Here is a 22,646-nt window from a genome sequence, read left to right as displayed (position 1 = left end):
AAAAGACACTGATATTCTGCGATAGGCAAAGTAACCTTGGTCCTATGAGTCTGATTTAATCCCTGGAAATGAGTTCCACGTTCCATCCCATTACCAATTTGATCTCAGACTAAATAGGGAACATAACCACTTTAGAAATGCTCCCAAAGTTTGTGTCTCTTTATAAAGTTTATCATCCCCAGCTGTCATAATCTCAAAGATAATCTGTATTTCTGTATTTCATTATGAAAATTTGGCATTAAGGACTGACAGTTCAATATCATATATTACTAATTAGTGGTCCCACAAAATACGAGCACTTTGTTTTCTCCAAATGAGAAGACAACGACTCATACTTTTAAAAGTTAATGAAATGGTATTTATGTTGTCTCATAAGAAGATTCAACATAAAAAAATAAAATTTCTAGCTTTTCATAGCTGTGTCACCAAGAGACACTGGACAGCTGTCTCTCTTTTTCATGGTAGCATATGGTCTCCAGTGCCAACTATCCATCTGCTTTCACCTGTTTTCAAATTAAGACTGGCAAGTGACACCACCTGTATACTCTGTCCTTTTAATATCCTTTCCAGTCAAATCAAAATCCCATGTACTTCAAGGATCTAAGACATACAAGGTGTGTGTGTTGTTATAAGCAGTAGCCTGCTTTTGAACACGTCCCTTTGCACCCTCATCACTGTATTTCAGCATAAACCTACAAGATAGCACTTACACCTTCCTATTTGTTAGGGAACTTGCTCAAAAAGTAATATTAATCTGAAAATCACAAATGAACTGTGGGGAAAAAGTAGAAAGATTTTCTTCTCTTGTTTCATTGGGTGTATCACTGTACATGTTTCTTCAAATATAAAATCCAGATAGTTATGCCACCTTTCTGTCATATATTTATGTCACTTAGTCTATAATGGCATTTTTATTTTCTTCCCAGATCTATCTGGGAAGAGTTTTGGCTGAAATCACTCCAAACAGCAGCTTAATTCAAACTGCTAAGTATAATGCCTCCTTCATTTATCCTCCTAAGGCAATGAAAGAGAAATAATTTCCATAGCAGGGTCAGAGCCCCGTTTTGTTTTTCTTGATCTTGGATTTATATTTGCAGAAGCTGATCATCAGGGAGTCTTTGGTAGCTACATTACAACAGCTCCTCTATGTGCAGTCATCAAGGATATGAAAGGGAGATGCCCCCTCTCCTAATCCTCCTCTCACCCCCTAAAAAAATAAAAAAAAAAAACCAAAAAACCCCCAAAAAACCAAAAAAACAAACAAACAAAAAAAACCTCCAACAAACTTAAGAAAGAGAAAGAAAAAAAAAAAAAAAAAAAAGGAATCCTCTCCCAGAGCCAAACCTCAGTTTACATAGCATGAATCAATCTCTCCACAAGCCAGCTTCTCTTCTGGGCAGGTTTCATGGGATCGCAATGCCACAGAAATGCAATGGATTTGCTTTTTTTATGCCCTATTTTTTCGAAACCTGCACACACCCTCTCCTCTGAAGTGGGTTTATATATGGCAACACCTGTGTTATCTTAGAAACTCTTTGCCCAAGAATAATAACCCAGCACACAGGAGCAGTCTCTTTTTACACCTGCCTGCTAAGCACAGAGGCACATCTACCCTGGCTGAGTGGTTTGGAGCCAGCATCAACAGGCAATGGATTCAAAGCAGCAGCTTGGCAGGGTGCAGCCTGACAGACACTCAGCTCAGCAAAAAAGCAGGATGGGGCTTAAGAGGTAGGAGGTATAGCCAGCAGGAGAAATACAATGGACAAAGCAGACTTGAGAGGGTATGAAACACATTGAGGGGAGCAGGGGAGGAGGAGAAATGCTACATCATTAACGGATCAGTACTAAAACACATAGTGAAACACCTTTAAGGAGAGAATATCTGCAGAGGCTCCCATACTCATTGGACCTTTTAACAAGCATTTTGTAATACATTTCCTCCTCACCAAGGCTCTTTGTCCTATGCCGAGGAAACCCAGAGATAGCATAAAATCTCCACTTTTTCAATTCAGTCTTCAACATCTCCATTCCCACGAGTTAAGAAACCACGAGGATTTTGTCTCAAAGCCTAAACCAAATTTCCCAACAGCTGTATCTGTTGGAAAAATCCACTGTGATTACTAATGCCAAAACCCATCAACTTTGCTCATCTGTTACAGATGCCTACTGTATGGTCAGGGTCCAGGACAATACTATAATGAAAGGAATACATAAACCAAAAAACATGCAGTGTGAGCAACTGGGCCTCCTTTTTTATTGCAGTGGTGGACTGGAAGAATTTTGCTTGCTACTATTGTATTTTAATTTAGCCTTGCGGTCTCAGAACTGTGTAATAAAATGGCATCACCTGTGCCCCACCCACAAGCAGTAAGACGCAATGCAGGCACAGAACACATTCTCTGTGCAGGACCTGCGTTCACCCAGTCAGGACATCTGCTGTTGCACCTGTATTTGCAGAATTTACATGTCGCAGGGACATGAACTGACTTCACTTCTGAGTCTAGTAATTGTGATTTGCAAAGAAGTTTTATAAAAATATATTAGGCCATACACTAAGGGAAGAGATTTCCCACTGTAAATCCAACAGAAATGGCTTGCTGGGAAAAAAAAAAAAAAAAAAAAGGATCGATATATACAAAGTTTGGATGTGTAAATAAGGGTTTCTGAGGGGTTGCTCTGACTTGAATACCTGAGGTATTTTAGCTTTTGCAGCAGCTCAGGAACTAGAGTAAGGATATATAGAAGGCATCAAACACACATTTGCTATGATTTCTGTGCTGCTTCTCTTCCAGAAGATGAAGCACTGAAGTAGCCTCCAGGTCCTTACATAAAAATCCACACAGAGACTTTACATCAATCAGCCACTTCCAGAGTCTGTTTTCACCACAATTTCAAAGGATATGAAATTTCACAGAATATGCCATACACCTGGGTAAACAATCACAAGTGTTGTTTAAGCTCATGCCTACATGAACTTAAAAGATCTGTCCTGCAGACTCCTTAACTGATCTCACTGGCTCTTGTACACAAGCTCAAGGTTGAAGACCAAAGCCTCAGAGTGGCTAGCCCTTCCAGGCTAGCTCCCACAATCCCCAGAGATATTTAATTATGATAAATTATAAACATTTTCTGTGCATTAACAGGGCTTTTTAAAATTACTATTTAATTTATATTAAAATGCTGTATTAAGTGTTCACATCTCATAAAAAACAGTGGCAACTGTCTCTCAAATCACCAATTTAGACAAAAATACTCCTGATTTACAAATATATAAACTAGCACAAATTAGCAAAGAGTGAAGCTTATGGTTGGTTCCTTCCCTAGACACATTTTGAGCAGCACTCTGCCACAAATTTACATGAGAGTGATCCAGAGCTTCAGAAATCATTCATGATGCCATTACCACACATCATCCATGATATTAGGAAGCACTAGAAAATGAGGCACATGGGTACAAACAAGTTGAGGAGAATTAGACCAAATAGGTCCGAACATCTAAGTCGTGTTTGAGAAGAAAACATAAGTGTTAGACAAGCGTCAAGGTATGTTGGAGAAGTGCTGCCTTCAGGAAAATGAGCAGAACCAAATGAAATTTTGTAATACAGAGTCTCACATGCAGAGAGATCATGCCGTACATTCTCATATTTACACCTGACATTAAACACTAGAAATGAAACAAACAGATACTACCCAAAGCTTCAAAACTAACATGCTAGGTACAAGACTGAAAGTACAAATCAGTGCAGCAATGAGCATTTTACTAATTACAAGATTTTACAGACAGTAATGCAAAGGCTAATTTTTGTTTTGTTTTAAAGCATGGAAGTATATATATATAAGGAAACTACAAGGAACTATCATTTAGAAAAATTCTACAAGACTCAAGTGTGCAAAGTGAACTGGATAAACTATACAACTGTATAACAGTCAGTTAGCCTGACTGCTCTCTGAACATTAGCATCACCCCAAAGAATTATCTTTGCTAGTGACAAAGGCTCACAGTAAACTGCTGTACATGGGAGATACTAATTAAAAAAAAAAACAAAACAAAACATAACATGTAATGTAATGTGCCTGGTGATCACAAAGAACTGCCTAAGTTTCTTCCTTCTCCATCCCACCGGCTTCACAACAGGAGCCTCACCCATCACATCAGCTGTGCACCAGAACATTCTAAATCCCCACTAGAATGGGGTGTACTGTCTGGAGGATTTATACCAAACTACTCTGTTTTTCCGTTAACGCTAAATTAGAGTTATGTGTACAGAAATGGAAAAGCAATTCCTTGCCAAAAGGCAACTAAAGAATCACACTCCTTTATTTCCCTGAAAAAATGTAGCTACCAGAGTGTAACCTCTTTTTTTTTTTTCCTTCCCAAAATAAAACCACCCCCACACTTGTACTTGGAACTAGGTAACATTATATGGTCTTCACACATATGCACTATTCCACCAAGGCATTAACATGTTAATTAAAACTGATAATGTTATGTCTGTATATACATACACATGCAAATACAAGAAATATATCTGCCTTTTTCTAACAGGTTACAGGAACTCAAATTTTTTCCACATTTAGGCTAATATAAATAGCCACTAAACAATCCAAAACTGGCCATGCTTTTTTTTTTTTGGTGGAGGGGAGGGCACTTCTGTACTTGCACAGAAACCCACTGATTGTAACTTGTTCCTTCTTTTTCACATGGATGCTTAATTCTGAAGGAAAAAAAAGTAGGGAAGATCTAGTCTAGTTGCTGGGTTGTTGAGTAGAAAAGGATTCTCAAATGGAAATAGTTGTTTAAAAGTTTCTTCCTCATCCTTCTCAGAATAGGAAAGTCTGAACTGTAGACCCATCTTGTGCATCCCTCTCTGAAACAGCCAAGCAGTTTGTGTCTAGAAGGGAGGTTCTGCGAGAACGAACTATCTATATGATGTATGGAGCCCTTCCTGATATCTAACTGAAAACCTCACTACCAGCCCCAAAGGCTTAACTTTTGACTGACCTTCAGTCAGACCTGGTACTGGAGTGGAATTACCAGAGGAGGATAACTGAACAGGATACAGCACCTTCATACGTTAAATCACTGCTGTGTGGGCGTTCAGACATGAGTTTGGAAGGGGTCCATCTGGGGATTTTTTTGTTTGTTTTTTGGGGGGGTAGGTTTTGATCTTAGTCACTGCCTCGGAACACCACAAACTCACTGTGTTGAGCATAATCCTGCCAATGACAATGCTGTCACTGGTAGGTAGGGTCACACTAGTCAGCTGGAAGGTTTTTTTCCCTTCCACAACAAGGCTTTTTTCTCTGATCATCAACAACAACACCACAAAACATTTTAGTGACATTAGGACCATGGTACATATACCATGTTTCTGTCTGTCTGTCTCATTTTTGCACCTGTTTATACTAGGAATTTGAATAGTTTTCACCAAATTGATAAGCTTAAAAAAACCCCAAAACAAACATGCTCTTCGATATGGAGAAATGGCGACTTGTAGAGCACATATTTACATAACCATTGGCTTCAGGTAGAAAGAAATACATTAGTTTTCAATATGAAGTAAACCCAGATTCCTTGGCACATTTCTTACAGGTCTCTTATTAATTTTTTTCTTCATGATCTTTTATTTATTGGTATTTTTCTGCTTGGCTGCCATTTAACACACATCATTTAATAGCCCCTGGTCACAGTTTAGGGTCTCATCCAGTCACAGTTTCAACTACGTAATACTGCAGTCTATGGTCGATGCCTATTTATGTTAAAGGTGGAAACGGAATATAACCTTGGGATTATTCATGATGCCCTTATAGTGTTATTTGCTTTTCCACAGATCTTTTAGTGTTTTTCACTTATCTCTGTAACTAAATACTGCCAGCAATCTCCTTGCCCTTGTAGTCATTTTCCAACTGCATGCCTTCGTAAAAAAGGCCATACAATAATGACAATTTATAGATGCAGCCTGTACTTCCAACGAAAACAAGTTGCCAGTCACTCCACAAATAAAAATCCTCATGGCTCCACAACTTTCCTTTGAGTCACTGGTAAAGAGCAACTAGATGCTAGAAACTCTGAATAACCTACACACCCACGCTACATGCGACCAAAGAAGATCATTTCCCAGCAGACATTTGTGGACTCCTTACTAACGATCCAGCTGCTAATTTAGCATCTGCTCTTGCTCTCGGGTTACCAGCAGGTCCCTCCCTACCCCACAATCCTGCTCTGAATGGGTCGTACTCACGCACAGCTTTGCTTCTTTAAAATACACGGGTATATTTAGAAACAGTAAGCGACTTTACACGATAAGGAAGAGACATGGTTCAGATTAAGTAGGTAAATTAAACTCAATCAAATTAATCAAAAGCAGGCTTCATGAAACAAAAGTCTTTTTGATTTTGTCATTTCAGGAAAGATTTGAAAGGGGAAAAAAAGCTTTTTATATTAAGAGTTTATCTGTAAGAAAAAACCCCTCATTTTTACCTTCCTCTTTCCCTAAAAGGTAACTTGCCTCAGCTTATTTAACTAGAATGTCTTCACTAAGAAACGAAAACTCGAAAGATATGGCATGTATTTTTGTTGCATAAAGTGAAAAATCTTTATTTTTACAAGTGTACTTTTTTCAAAGCTGGATTCAGTCATTAAAACATTAATTTTCCAGCAAAGCTGAAAGTAAACTGCCACCAGTAAAGTTCTGAACTTTCACTCAAGACTAAGTTGGGTTTGTAGATAAAAAAGGTCCTTGCTCTTTGTATATTACATTTCATTACTAAAACTGAACTTCATGACTTATATAACCGTATCATAAAGTTACACAACATTCACTTGTTTTGATTATTAAGTTCTGAGATGGGGTGAAAAAAGTAATTTACTGAAGTATTAAATCAATACAACTCCATCTACTCAATCTGTACATACTTTTTTTTCACATTGTAACAATATTGTACACGCAAATACCCCTTTGTGACAAAAATAATTTAATGCAATGAAGTATTAAATACTGTTTAGAAAGGAAGACATTTTCACCGTAAAAAATAAGTGCATTAACACATGGTCAGTTCTCTCATTTAATCTCATTTAATTCCATTATATTTCTTTGTGCAAACAGTAATAAAGATGACACATTATGAATTAAACACAGACACATGTTCAGACATCATAAATGAACTGATGGCAATATTCAGATCTGTAACCAGAGGTCACATATCTTGTTATCAATTTTATGTAATCACAAAGGTGTGTAGCAGAATACACTCATATTGTCTAAGCCTGAAAATATCTAAAATTAGACTGAGAGAAATTAGTAATTTCATTCTTGCCTAAATTCTACCTATAAGCCTAAATCTATAGGGTTTAGGTGTTTCTTATAACACACTGGTTGTAAAATTTTTATTCAAACATGTAAAACTTTATTAGTATGCTTACACAAGTTAACTTTTTAGATCATCCATAACATTTCTCCCCTCTTCTTTTATTGCAGCACAGGAACCCCCAGTGAGGGTAGACAGCTGAACGGAAAGGTGTCAGGAAAAAAAAAAAAAAGACAGACAAGTGGTTTGAGGAAAGCAATTTACATAGCTGTGGGCTTCTAAAACTTTTCTTTGCCCTATGTCCAGCTGTGTCTTTAGACACACTCCCTGCTCTGCTCAGTTCTTGACTTTCTGGGCCATTATCAGTGGTAAGGACAACTTACAAGACCAAAGTACTGCTTGAAGTCTATCTGGAGAGTTACAGCTCTGACGAGAGATAGAGGCTTGCAAAGGAGACCTGAAAGGACCAAAGAGCACAAAACCAAGCAAAACGTGGCTGTCAGATGACAAGCCATGGCAGAGGGAGCTCCTTCCAATGCTTTTATAACGCAGTCCCCAAGCAGCGATAACTTTACTCCAGATACAAATTCAAGTACGCGGTTCTGCTCTTCAGTCATACCACAAAATTAGAAACTTGCTAGAGAGAATTAAAAAAAAAAAGGCCAGGAGGAATAGATTTCACTATCAAGGGACAGTTTCATTTTTTCCAGGTGTTTTGTCCAAGTGAGATCTATTTACTCTGAGGTCCCAGGAATGTACATGTACTTTCTGACAATTTAAAAAACAAAAACAAACAAACCGTGAAGCTCTGAACTCCACCACTTATGAAATCTGCAGGCAACACTGCCAAACCACAGAAACACGCTCACTGTGCTACACAAGCCAATAGAGAATTTCAGGCAATTTTGAGACTGCATCAGGTGTCAACGTGGCTGCAGCATAACGTGCAGCAATAAAAACGATAATGCTCATTCCTCACCTTTCGCGTTTTGAGGAACACAACAGTTCAAAGAGTTCATTGAGGAACACTTAGTTTCCCTGTGTATGGAAAATTTTATAATCTATAAGCTTGCATTGGTCTGTCAGATCATTATCCTCATAAATCCATCCATGACTGCAACATTTGTTCAAAGTAAATACACTGCAGAACAATTCTGGAAGGAATTCCACAGCTGTATGACACGGTGGACATGCTGGCTGCAGAAGCAAGGTCCCATGCAGCAGCATTTATTTCCAGCATTAATCAACATATGTTGCCCAAACCACAATTTTGAATTTTCCATCTGCAACTCAGTGAGAAATATGAACCCATTAATTCAGAGATACAGTACCCTTTTCAAAGATTCCTAAAATAGTCACACATTTCCTTTTAAATGCCAAAAGAGCCTACCAAAGCAGCAGGATGAAAAAAGAATCTATTTCTTTCTATGAGCAGTAAAACAGACCAGTGCCATGTGCTTATTCTCCCCTGAGCTACCCATCGGTAAGAAGGCTTTCTACCAAGACCACCTGTCCACAAGGACTAGAGCTCTGCATGAGCATCTACACGCTAATCCTTCCTCACACCACTTCTAAGCACTTGCACATGTACTACTCACAAACATTACACAAGGAAGTCTCCAAAGCAGCTCCTATGTGGACCTCTCTAAGCCTACACAATTCAGTTCTGACGAACTGAGGGTAAGCGCTATGGAACAAACCAACAGACACCTCAGAAGGCACAAAGGAACATGAAGTCTCCAATTCACTTATTTCCCAAAATTTTGTAAAAAATGCTATCTGGTTGCTGGAAGATAAGAGTTACTATTTTTAGTCTCTTAACTGCATAGTTACTATAGTGCAATTGAATGCCTCTGTACTTAAAGGGTTTTTTTCTACAGTCAGTGATGGTTTCCTCTGTAAAATGAAGAAGTAGTATAGAAAATTGAGAAAAGTCTCTCTAGGGAGTTTTGAGCTTTTAACCACAAATAATACTTTGTATAAGCACTTTAATACAGGAAAACCCCTGTTGCTGATTTGGGGTTTTGTCTTCAAATAAACAATGCTTATGAAAAGATTTATAAATATTTGAATACTGTTGCACAGATATAGCCAGGTGCTAAGCAGGGCATGAGGGGCTTCTTTGCAATCTGAGCTTTCACATCATGTTTTCTCAAGTAACTCTGCCTACCCTCTTTCCCAGCCAAGCTGGGAAGGAAAATCTTCATACTAGTGACATGCTTGTTACCATGTGCTCAGAAAAAAGAAAATAGTCTAGGTTATTTCTTCAAAATTGAACAAAAGTCTGAAGCTCAAAAGATAATCTCTAAAGAAGAAGCAAGAGAATGTATTTCCCCTTTTCAGTTGTTAGGATCATTCATTGAAGGGTTGATCTGTACTGGAGGATGATGTTTATGTCCTCTCAAACGATGGCAGAAGAGAGCTTGGTCTGCTATTCGAATCTGGCACCTTTGTTTTGCACACAGAGACTACTTGCTTAATATTTTATATACAGAACAGAATTTTTTATCTTGTAACAATACAGGTAAGTGGGAATTTACATTAAAAAATAATGACTCAAAACTCTTCATACATACACCACTTTTGTTGAAAGGTAAACTGAACCCACAAAAAAAAATTTTTTTAAATAAATTTTTAAAAATTTCAGTGTTGCCAATTTCTTCCCAGGTAAATTTAAGCTAAACTGTAAAGTATGAAATAGTTTAAGATCTTTTTTCCTCTCTATCACTTCAATATCAAACTGAATTTAAAAATCTGAAATTATTCTCAGGTAGCAAATTAGTATATAAATAACTGGCAATGCTTTCCAAGTAACTCCTTATGAAAATGAAGCAGCATGGGGAATTTACGGTGCTTTTTATGGCAAGAAATCCACGGTATCTGTATAAACAGGTTTTATACTTCAGGCAGTTTTGTATGTGTAAAATACTTTCCAGTAGACCTGGATCTTCTTTTAATAGGAGAAAGTATGGTATTTAACCACTTGAATGCAAAGAGATTTAATTCCAAAATAACTATGGCTAATTTGATAATACACAATAATAAACAAGAAACAACTTTTATAATTAGATACTGAATTTTTGTTACTTTAACATAAAATATTAACCTGAACCCCTTAGAGCAGCAAGATCAGTGTGCATCCACATGTATTTCACTGATCTGCCCAAGTGAAGGCCATGTTGGTCCCTTTCACACCTGCCTGATTCAGGAGCAGACCCAGAGATTTCAGCCAAGCTGCTTCATATTTGCACACAGCCTGGCAAATGGAACAGAGAAAAACCAAGCCACACAGGGCCCTTTGGCTCAAGAACTGAATATTAAGGCAAAGGGAGCATAGTCATGCCCAGTCTCCTCCACGCTAAACAGATCAAATAAATTCAAGCTGCTTCAGAGCAGCTGATCAAAGTACGATTTCCAATATTGCATTAAACAGCTAGCCAGTGCTTTTGCTGCACTTTATTCTCTGGCAAGTGCAAGCAGACTCTCCAACTCTGTCCCAACAGAGTCCAAGACAGACTCTGGTTTGTCTTATATGAGGCCGGAGGATAGAAAACCTTAAAAAAATTAGAAAGAAACACTACATCTCAGTCAGGAGAGGGAAGATTCTGTATTTTGATCCTGGCATCAAGTGCTAATATACCCTGAGACATTGTTTATTATTTGTGAAACAAAACTACTAAAAGCAAAGAAATAAAATAGCAGCTTGTAGCCACTGATATTCAAATAGTTCCAAAATTCACAAATTGTCTTCTTCAGAAAGATGAATTCTTGACCAAAACTGTAATTAATGTTCTTCAGAACAGTAATGTTTCCTGACACCTGTGAAGTTGAAAACTGGGTAAATTCTAGTTGCAGAATAACTAATTGCTCTTTCAGGAAGGTATTCCCTTGTTTCTCACAAATATGTCTAACAGTTGGAAAGGGAATTCAAGTGTTTGCTTAGAAGTTAGGATAAAAAGCAACTTAAGTGTCATCATGACATGGTTTAATCATCAACATACAGTTACAGGGTTGTGCTTAGGTAGTCTCTTTCTAGGTAGTTTCACAAAGTTGGTACAATCTACAGGACTTGACATGAAAGGAAAAAACCAGCCAGTTAAATTCATTACATAAAACTGCAGTATAACTTTTATCCTTCTCCTACATACACAGTAATTTGGAAAATCCACAAATCTCTTAATTTAAGATAAAATTCTGTTCTGTAATTAGCCACATAAAAGGTGAGGTTTTTTCTATTTTAATTTAGTTTGATCCTGGACTTTCTGTCTATCACACATGGATACGTCATGTTTGTCTCACAATGGAAAAGCTAAGTTTAATAATGAGTAATTCCACATTAGAACATTATATTCAGGAATAACAGACTTGATCTGAAGATAGCAATCCTTGACTTACTAATGTAAGCACAGGAGTAAAAATATCTTCTGGTTTACAAAAGACCTGATGGAGTTAGAGAATGATTTCCTGTACACTGATTTCTCCCTATCATCCCCTAGCTGGTCTGGTCTCATGCAAGTCTACTATGACTACATACAGGCCTACAGCCCAGTGCTGGAGAATCCACAGCTTCCTCGGGTAAATAAAGGGTTTGGGATTCAGTGAGGACAGAAATTGGTCCTAGTTTGTCCCTCGCTGAACAAGCCCCTACACAGGGAATGAAGCTGCACAACAGACTTTAAGGAGCCATAAAACAAGACTGCATGTCTCAAAAAGACTGTAAAAAGTCTGCGTCTCAAAAAAGCACAAGTTTACGCACATCTGACATCATAACATTATTTTAGCATACAATGCTGCTCTTCGTTGCTATGAGGTGACCAAGTGACTCTCAGTTCAACACAGCCAAAGAAACACAGATAATTAAAAGCAACCAAAATAAACAACTGTGTTAATTACAACATCAGCAGTTTAGCAACATGGTCTGACCTATATGCAGCTGTATTTAACGAATTGGTAGAGTCACTCTTAGGAGCACCTGAAGGTGTCGCAGTACCAAGATTTTAATCATGGCAGAAGCCAAAGGCCGTCCTTCCCAAAAACAAAGTCCTATCCTACAGGGAGCATTTGTCCAAACAGCCACAAGCAACACCACCAGGTCTGTTAAAGCAGAGAAAACCCTGCTGACACTGAAACATGAGCTGTACCCCCAGGGAACCCAGCAGTAATTTATTTGGTATCCATAAAAGCATAGGCTTGGTACCAAAAGTACCATCAGAAGTTATTCAAAAGAAAACAGAAAAATAAAACTAAACTCAAAACCACAAAAAGAAACAGAAGGAAGCTGGATCCACACCAAGATATTCCCTCCATAACACCCTGAAACATTGCTGTGATATTCAGAAATAAAGCACTGTCACAAGAGCAGAGATCGAAGAAAAGCACAGAAAACATTTTTTTCTTCCAATTTGTCTGAAACTGTTTATTGATTTTGGAGACTCCCCTCTTGGCAAACTCAGACAAAAACAGAAGGAAAAATACATGTTCTGTGCACAGTAAGATTAGACATGCCACGCTCGATGTATTTACCTAGGTGGTATTTTTGCTGCATATGCAAGATACCAACCTCAAACATAAAAATTAAAATGCAGAAAGAGAAGCCATCTAAGCACAGAAGTTAGAAAAAAAATGAAAGAATATGTTTTATTATAAAATAAGCTGGATTTTTTATATTTCTGGAACCTACTAAAGCAGGGGAAAAGTAATTGTTGTTATGCCACAAAATAGCTCTACACAACAAAAATAAAAGATGAATATTTTAAAGGGTCTTGAACAGATTTCACTAGTTTATTTTCTCTTAGCTCAGAAAGTTGCTGTCATAGGACCCAACAGACCCCCAGGGCGAGCACTAGAGAATGCCCACTGTGAGATACGTGGGGCAGGAAGGAAGAGACAAATTTTTAAAACAAAAGTAATCTAGATAATATAAAACAGAGCTTTCTTCTTGTGCCCCTGCAGAAGTTGGCTTTCACAAAGATGATTCTGTAGCTGGTGGTTCTTATGTGCACTACAGCATGGGGATCTTCACACAGCTTCAGAGGGCGAACTCCTGCTCAAATACCAAGAAGAAACATCTCACTCCCTAAAAAACCCCCTGCCTTTTCAGAGAAAAGGTGGATTAGCAGACTAAGAGGAACAGCCTGGGAGATGGTGACAACTGATCATCAATGGTGCATTCATACTCAGGCCCTTGAAAATTATGAAAGCATCTCATCAGCCGTTAATGTTACCCATTTTAAATCTCTATGTATTTGTGTGGCCTTCAAAAAGAAATAAATCATTAATTACCTTGATTACTGAAAAACAACAGAGCTCTACCCTTTCGGCTCAACTTCACAATAAAACCTCAGTAACAGTTGATTAGATCAGCACTCCTTTACATAAATAAAACCCAACACACAGGAGAGGAAAGCAGGCATGGCAAACAGAGAGTTGTACTGCTTGTTAGTCACCCTTGGTGAAAACGTAAAGTAACAGTTATCTGATTAAGTACTTTTGGATTGGTACTTACTGTTGAACCTTATATTGTAGCTATATTTAGAACACTGATAATACAAAATGTAATTTTCTTGCTCAAGTTCCATGACAGAGGGATGACTTTGCACATTATCTGTTTGTTTTGTTGAGTAAACGAAGTTTTCATTATTAGTACCACAAAACCAATGTAGCCCAGAAAGACTGTATTTTCTCTAGCCCTTAAATCACTAGTAAGAGTTTGCTATAGAAACACCAGTTCCAACACAACAATTTCAGGAATACTGAAGCTTACATCTGCCTGGCTTCTTGCTTGAAGAAAAAAGGAAGGCTCCAGGCAGCGGGGTGGTCCTGGCAATTCAGTATAGTAAAGGCTACTGTGGGTTTAATCCTCACTCCTTTCTGTGCCAAATAGGTCCTTGAATGTGGGTTTTCTGTAAGAGATCTCCCTAATTACCTGGGTGTTGATTACTTAGGTGAGGGACTCTCCATCACACCTTACTGAGCTGTTCAACTTTGCATATACCACAGCAATATACAGAGAGAATGAGAGGCAGAACAACTCACAGAGCAGCCTTAAATACTTATGCACAGGTCAACCACCTTTAATGAAACAAGACATTGGAGAACACAGAACCAGATCCAAAAATGCAGTCTATCTACTGCAGATTTGCAAGTACCTGGGGGCAGCCTAAACCCACTTCATTTCCACCTTTCCTACATGCTTTAATGATGTTTAAAAAAAAGTATATCTGGATTGTATAATTTTCTGACTACTAAAGAAAGCTTTGTAACTCACATTTCATCACTGAAACTGTCAAAGGAGATTGCCAACTCTCTTCCATACAACATATCCCAAGGAACACACAAAATACATCTTAACATGCAAATATCAGTTTGAACTGACAGGGTCAGGAATAATAAATTAAATTTTTTGTCCCCTATACACCTCTGAATCTGGAAGCTATAGTAAGAACAAAGGAACATGAATAGAAAAACCATTCTCAATCCATTTTCTTTCCCATTTCTCTTACTATGACAATTAGTCAGCACAAATGCACAGCACCTGAGGTAGTTTATTATCTGGGGGATTCATGAAACTGAAAATATATTGTTTCTGGTGCCAGGGGACTAAAGTGGGTATGAGATGCTGTGTGTCAGCGCTGTCGTGGCACAGCCCGGCCACGCAGCTTTGTGACTCACTCCTTGGCATGGGTTAAGTCCCTGGTTCATCACTGACACTCTCATGCTGAAACTATGACAACAATACACTATTCCCAGCATCACTTATTTAATGATAAGCAGCCTGGCTCACTGGGCAACTAACAGCTCTGGAAACACTCTCTATATTAAGAGGATTAATATATTAATAAAGGTTTGTTAGCTGAAAATGCAGCTATTTTTCAAATATCCTTAAACAATAATTTTAGCTGGAAACACAGATTTTAAGTCTTTTCCCCTTTCCAGTTTCTAATGCAGGAGCTGGCTTAACCTTCTATGGAAAAACCAATTTCTAAAGGCCCCTCAATCTCTTAGAAGCAGCATTAAAGTGTGAAAACTGTCAATTTTCATGGAAATCACAATGCCAGAGCAACACAAAAAGCTGCAGTATACAGAATGCAGTCGTTGCCAGAAAATCAAGTGTTTGCTGATGCTAACAGAGTACAGGCACAGGGGAATACTTGTTAAGGCACTGAATTGTGATTCAGGAGAAGTGAGGTACTTCCCTAACTCTGACACAGGCCTCTTGGGTGCTTTTGGAGCTGGTCATGTAAAAGTGTTTACACTTTTGTCCATATAAATAACATGGAGCCTCCTACATGTATTTCTTTAACTCAAACTAATATTGTAAGGAAGTCTTCATAAGTGCTTGTAAGATGATTCAGGTCTGTGACAACAGAAGTCTACATGATGACAGATGTTTAAGAATGAATATAGATATTCAAAACAACTCTCATTCCTTTGAAGGCAAAAAAAATTCCATTCATTCTGGCCATAATCATGCATTGTGATCTGAATTAATCGGCAAAAAGAAATATATGCCATCTCTAGCCAGATTAAGTACACACAAAGCAGCCATGTATTTACTGAACTGACTTCAATATTTAGGAAGTTGTTTTTCTGTAATAGTCAGCATCATCTAAAAGTGTACTCATGAGAGTGCTCAAAACGTAATCAACCCGCCCTTCTCTAGTGAAGAATCCTGAAATTGGTGCCACCGGCCCAGATGGGGGGGTAAGTAAAATCTGTCCTATCAAAATGTAGTGCTACCTCCTGAGGAGTGGTGAAGTGATTCCATGAAAACTAGTAATTTTGAAAAATGAAAACATGAGCAAAACCTGCAGAAAAATGAATCTATAATTACAAGGGAAAGAATATGAAGAACAACCAAGGCAGGTGACAGTAGGAAAGAGAAGGTTCAATTTCATCTAACAGTGGCAGGAGTGCCATAAAAGAGCAAGACAAAAAAAATATAAAAGCTATTCATGGGAAAGAAAATAATGGGAAATGACTGGAAGATGGGGAAAGTCAACACAAATCCTGAATATTCTAGTCAGTCCAGAAATGAAAGAGATTTTACAAAGCCTTCTATTTCATCCTCTACTCTGGTACATTTTCTGGAAGATTTCTGGAAGAAATGAAAAAAAGGGGGAGGAAGTAAGATATAACAAATGGGAAGCTAGAATTCAGAAAGAACAGCTTTCAGGACTGGATTGTATTGCATTTATCTCACCATTTAGCTTCCTATTACAGTTAGCATCCTTATCTTCAGCAATCCTGACATATTAGTCATGATTGAAAATACAAATCTCTTACAGTATATTACCTTAACACTTATACTGGAGTTGAAAAACACAGTAAAAATTTCCTGATTTCATTCTTAGCAATAGTAAGAAAAATTCTTCTGTCACTCTTACCAGAGTTTTATTTAATGTGATGTATCTCCACTGATATGGAAAGAAATACTTTGGACCCAGACTGAGAGGAAAATAGGGCTAAGGTTGATTGTGGTGCAGAAAAATGCATCAGAGGGAAGCTCCTTGTCTCAAGTGGACACATAAGAAGAGTCAACTGAATACTGCAGGAGTGGTGCAGATACAAATGGGGACACAACATGAAGAACAATGCCAAAAGCTCTAGTATCAGTCCTGCAACTGGTCAAGACAGCAATCTTCAAAGTTGGTACTATGCAGAGATAGAATAAGTGGCAATGGCTTTAAGCTAAAAGACGGTAGCTTTAGGTTAGATATTAGAAGAAATACTTTAATGTGAGGGTGGTGAAGCACTGGAACAGGCTGCCCAGAGAAGCTGTGGATGTCCCCATCCCTAGAAGTGTTCAAGGCAGGTTGAATGGGACTTTGAGCAACCTGGTCTAGTGTAAGGTGTCCCGGCCCATGGCAGTGGAGTTCGAATGAGACGATCCCTTTCAACCCAAACCACTCTGTGATTCTACCACATTACTACTCTACATTTCTAACTGCAGTAACTGCCCTTTGCCATCCACTACTCTGCACATACAGCAGAGTATAACAATACAGGTTCTGCAAGTAAATATTACTGATGTTTCACACCGTCTACCTGACTTCCAGTATCACTTCAATCCAGCAGACAAATCATTTCAAAGCAGGTGTTCTAATGTGTGCCTGTATTTGTTAGTACTGTAAGGCCCTGGGAGATAGGGAAGGATGTTGAAGCACAGAAAATAAAGGTTCTACTTAAATAAAAGAGCTCCTACATCCAGTTTAACATAGAGGCTTTCCCCACATTTGCCAGACTCCAGCAGAAGCTTTTCTGTGCTCAGACATAAAGGCATGGAGATAGACCTACAAACAGCTGGTTTCTGTGGGAGATGGAGATGTGCACAGTGAAAGGGGAGGATGCTCTGCTCTTTGCAAGTCTTCTTAAAGAGCAGAGAAGAATTGATCTTGTAAGTTCTCATTTTAGGCTTTAGCCTGCTGGGCCACTTATGACCAATGCATGTCTGTCGTGCCATATTATGGTCAAAAAAGTAAACAATCAAGACATCCAGAGAAGCTTATCTCTGCTCTCCCTACTGAAGTAATGGCAGATGTAGAAACTAAGGTAGTACATTTTAAACTAGTTTCTTTTTATCTTTTAGCTTCTGTTGCATGATCACAGAGTAAATCCTAATTTCTGCTGATGCTACTGATTGTCTTAAATTCACCTTCATAAGTTAAAAAAAAAAGTTAATTAAATAAAGCATTATGGACTTGGTAAAGCTTTATAAAACTCATACCTAACAATTAGTAATAATAAAATTCTTGGTGTTGAAGTCTGCAATTATTTTTGAAACTGAGAAATGGAGAAAATCCTGCAACACCAGCATAAACTGCAGTTTTCCTTTGCCATTTAAAACAAAAAAACCCCACAACAGTATCCTCCTTTTAAATGCATGATTCTCAAGCAGCCATACCATGAAACACACAGTCAAATTATTTGTGTATGCACACAGTAGAGCTACTCTACCCTGCACCAAATGATACATTAAATTTGTTCACTGTTTAACAAGGGAAGCTCATAATGTTGCTGTTAATGATTTACATAGAGACAAAACAGCTCTGCCTAAATTTTGTTAAAAATTGTGAAGCTGCAGTCATTTTAACCTCTCTTTCATAACTGCAGGCTAACTCAATCAATAAGCTGGAACCATGTACGGCATTTCTTCTGCCATGAAAAGAAGGTATTTCTGTCACAACGGCCTGAACAGCCAAAGGTCCCCAAGCACACTCCATAGATGCAGTTCACGTCTGGATTAACAGGGGAACCAAAAAGGACAGACAAAGCTGTCCTCTTGCCACACTTGCCTGACTCTAGCAGATTTTGTCACTGAGCAAGTAAAATCTGATTAGGGCCCAAATATCCACTGATATCCAATATGGATGTTAGCAGCTCAGGGATTTACGAACTATTCAGTGAAGCCCCATGTAACAGCAGTGACACATCCAGGCTGGGAACCTCTGACTTGCAAGAAAGGGCAACAAGAAGTATTTCAAGGCTGAAATTCAGAGCTCAGATAAAAGAGGCAGTCCCCCCTCGGTGCACATGACAGTGCTGCCATCAGCTTCCCCAGGAGCAGATTAGCACCCACACATTCTGTTATACAATATCACAAGTGCATCTGCACCTTACGACTGGATTGATCTCCTTGAGCCATGTCACAAGCAATCTGAAGTTAATGCAGTTACTGTAATTTCTGTTCCTGTATGTGATATCCAAGTCTGGCTGTAGATAAATTTACACAGATGAAACTGGTTCCAAAGGATTCAGAAGTTTTGTTCAGAAATGCCCCCAGACTCCAGTGTTCATCTGTGAGATGCACTAACTACATGTTCTCATTTCAAATTCAAACTCTTTACTGAAACTTTGGATACTTACAAATTAACATAAATTTTTAAACAGCACTGCCTCTGAGTTACTCTTCAAAGCACACGTGTAAACACCAGAGATCTCCTCTTCATCAGAATTTTAGAAAGCAGCTATACTTTTATGTTAACTAAATACACTGAGGGGCAGGCACCTTCTATGTACTCCTTTTCCTGGAAGCCTAAAAGGTCGTGATCAAACAGGTTCATTTTCAACTAGAATTAAGCATTTTATTTACGAATAGAGAAGCAAGCTATGTCACGCTCTGCAAGTCAAAGAAACGTGGCACACACAGTTTCCTTACCACAGCACTATCAATGGCATCTTCAACCTCTGCTCCCTGTATTACTTTCTGTGTTAGGCACTACAAGGTTTCCTATTGAACCCAAACTAAGGAAACAAAACTGCTGTAGCCCACTAGCACATACTTTAAAGCTGTTTCCTACTTCGTTGAAAATAAATTTATGACATAAACATTTGAACTAAAAATAAAAACGCAGCTGAAGCAATCACAGCCTCTTTCAGTCCGTACAGGCAGTGTGAAGTAGAGCAGTAAATTGCTGCAAGCAGACAGAACAGCTCTTAAAACTTGCCCAGCTTCTACTCTGACAAAAGAGATCACTTAGGACCTCAGCATGCCGTTGCTCTCGTCTCGTTTAATTAACGGACTAATAAATTCACTGCTGGAACATTCTTTATTTGTTTATTCTCTTGAGAAACCCCAAACCCACCCGCGGTTTACACTAGGACTGACTGCTATTTAGCAAGAGTGCTGCGAGAGCGGTGCCTGTCACCAAAGGCAGGAGGAACTGGGAGCAGAGTCCGCAGGTGCCCTGTGTCCGGCCGGCACTGCGGTCACCCACCAACCTCGGACAAGTTTCGGCGTTTTTAATTGGAAGTTGGGCAACGCTTTTCCTTCCTCTGCCACGGCCGTGCGGTCGGGCCGAGGGACCCACAGCTGGGACGGCTGAATAAACCTTTCAAAGGCTTTTGGCAGCTGCGTTCTGGCCGCTCGGGCGAGAACCTCTGCGGCCGCGGGGGCTGCCCCAGACCCTCGGCCGGGCGGGTCCGCCCCAAAAACGCCGCGGCCCCGGCTCCCTCCCGGTCGGTGGCCCGGCTTCCAGCCCCGGCGGCTCGGGTCGGCTGCCTGCCGTCCCGATCAGCTTCTGCAGGAATAACCCCCGAACCCAATCCGCTCTCCGTTCTCGCCGCCGGAGGGGTAGCGCCGGCAGCCGGGCCGGGGCGCCCCTCCCGCAGGGCAAAGGCGAAACAGGCACTTTCTCCTGCTCCTGACCTTTCCGCACCCCAGCTCACTACCCGCAGCCCCCTGCTTCCCGCCGTGCCCCCTCTCCCCCCGGGCTGCACTCAGAGCGGGCCGGACGCCGACACCTGCGCGCCGGCTCCCTCTCGCCGCCCCGAGAGAGAAGGGAGGCAGGCGGGAGGGAGGGAACACACCGAGGCCCTCCGGCCAGCACGGCCGCTGTCGCCGGCCGGAGCCGCTCCTCCCGTGCAGGCGAGCGGTGGCCGGCCGGGCCCGGATCCCAGCGGGATGGAGAGAGGCTTACCCGGTGGGAGGCTTGCTGGCCCCGGGGCGCACGAGGGTCTCCATGGCCGGGCCCCCCTCACCACTTCCTAGGGGACGGGCCGGTCCAAGACGCGATCCCGCAGTGGGACAGCGGCGAAGGTCGGAGGCGGGGGTACCGAGAGGGAGGGAAGAGAGGAGAGCAGAGGAGTGAGAGCCGCCCTCGCCCCCACCTCCCCCGCTCCCCGCCCCGCCGCCTGGCGGCACTGCCCGGGCCGCCACCGCCCACGGCTGCCCAGCCCGGCCAAGGGCGGGGATGCCCTGCCGGGGCAGCCCCCGCCCGTCTTACCGGGCCGGTAGGGAAGCTGAGCCGCACCCCGGGCATTGACAGCTCAGCTGCCCGGCCAGACCACGGCCGGGCACAGCGGGACTAAGCTGGCCGCTGCCCGGGCAGCCCGGGGGTGCGGGGGCGCTGCGAGCCGGTTTCCATGTGAATGGCCGGCACAAACGCAAACACGGCCGCTGCCTCCGTGGGCACTGCCAGGGCGGCCGCCCCCGCCGCCCCCGCGGCGTGGGAGAAGAGGGGATGGGGTGACCGGTGGGGGAGAGGAGCGACAAATGCCGCCCTCAGCGCCAGCTCCGAGAACCCTCCTCCGCCTCTTTTGCCGCCAACTTGGCAAACCCGGCCCTTGCCAGGCGGCTGTGCCCGAGGCTGCGCCCCGCGGGGAGCGGAGGCTTTTCCTCAGCCTCATGCCCTGCACAGACCCTGGCTGCCACCTCCGGCATGTTTCCCGTCACCCCTGTTCCTACAGATGTTTTTTCTTCTTTCGGAGGCGGCACAAAAACTACCAGCGGCTTTGGCTGGAGGGCTCTGACGGGGCAGGCATGGCAAGACAGGCTTCTCCCGGGTTTTCCCTCCAGCCGTACGAGCCCATCGTGGGGAAGGCAGCCCCGCAGCTCGGGCGGTGCGGGACGGCCGCCGGCACAGCCTTGGCGGCGACGCAGGCACAGCTCTAAAAATCTGTGTGAGTGTTGTTTCAGGAGTGTCCTCCGCACGCCGTTTCCCCAGAGTATCAGCTGTTACACTTGTTTGTCAAAGGAGAACAAGACTGGAGGCGGGAGAGCCTGGCTGGTATTACTAAGGTACATGCCCGCTGTCCGTCGTGCCCAGCGTTGGGCAGCCTGGCCTCTCAGGTGTTTCAGGAGTTTCTCTCCTCTCCAGCCAGCCATTTGCGTTACATTGCCTTCCTGGCCTTGGTGGGAGAATGACAGAGATGGCAGACGGGTCAGGCTACCAGGCAACACAGGGACCAGGAGATAGGAGCAAGCAGGCTGAGTGACGTGATGGTTAGAACTTTGGGTGAGGAACTGAGATGGGAATGGGAGATGCTGCCTGACTTGCCTTTTCTCCTGACTGCCTTTGTGATAGTCCCACAGGTTCTTCTTCATAGTCACTCCTTTCCCCAAACACTCCCATCCCTTCAAGCTTGAGCTCATGTCTCTGCCTGTTCTGCTCATCGGAAAGTGTCTTGCCCAGTTCAGTAACCAGACAAAGTAAATGCAAGTACCTTCTTTGGCTCCAAAAGTGAGAGTTTTTTCCTCAGCCAGCAAGACTTGGCAGATCTGGGTCAAAAGCTGCATGTGGCTGATGGCATTGCTATCTGGAGAAACCCCCATTCCAGACTGACTGTAAATGCTTTGAAACATTCAAACATTGGATTAATTTGCCAGTAACAGAAAGGAAAAGGACGTGTTCATCTTTTCTGTACTATTAATGGAAGATCATTGTAAATGCCTACTTGTCTACCAAGGCTTTTATGTTATGATCAAGATACCTGTTTCTGTGTATTTACCCCAGTGTGTAACAGACAGGGAAGTACTACTGTATTGTAGTATAGCCATCCTTGAGTTTGTCTTTTCTTACTTTGGCAACCTGAGGTCTTCCCTTAATTCCCATCTCCTC

General features: G+C 41.3%; 1 protein-coding gene across 1 annotated transcript in view; it reads right to left on the bottom strand.

Annotated features, from left to right (window-relative positions):
- COBL (cordon-bleu WH2 repeat protein) overlaps positions 1-20,893 on the bottom strand; it is a 156,370-nt gene extending 135,477 nt beyond the window's left edge. Inside the window, 1 exon segment of the mRNA XM_050321972.1 lies at positions 20,727-20,893. Coding sequence (XP_050177929.1) covers positions 20,727-20,770 — 44 coding nt within the window. The 5' untranslated portion in view covers positions 20,771-20,893.
- Positions 20,894-22,646: the final 1,753 nt, after the last annotated feature.

The sequence above is a fragment of the Myiozetetes cayanensis genome, unplaced genomic scaffold (assembly GCF_022539395.1).
Source record: "Myiozetetes cayanensis isolate MyiCay16 unplaced genomic scaffold, myiCay2020 scf1, whole genome shotgun sequence".
NCBI lineage: Eukaryota > Metazoa > Chordata > Aves > Passeriformes > Tyrannidae > Myiozetetes > Myiozetetes cayanensis.
This window is presented reverse-complemented; position numbering and strand designations above follow the sequence as displayed.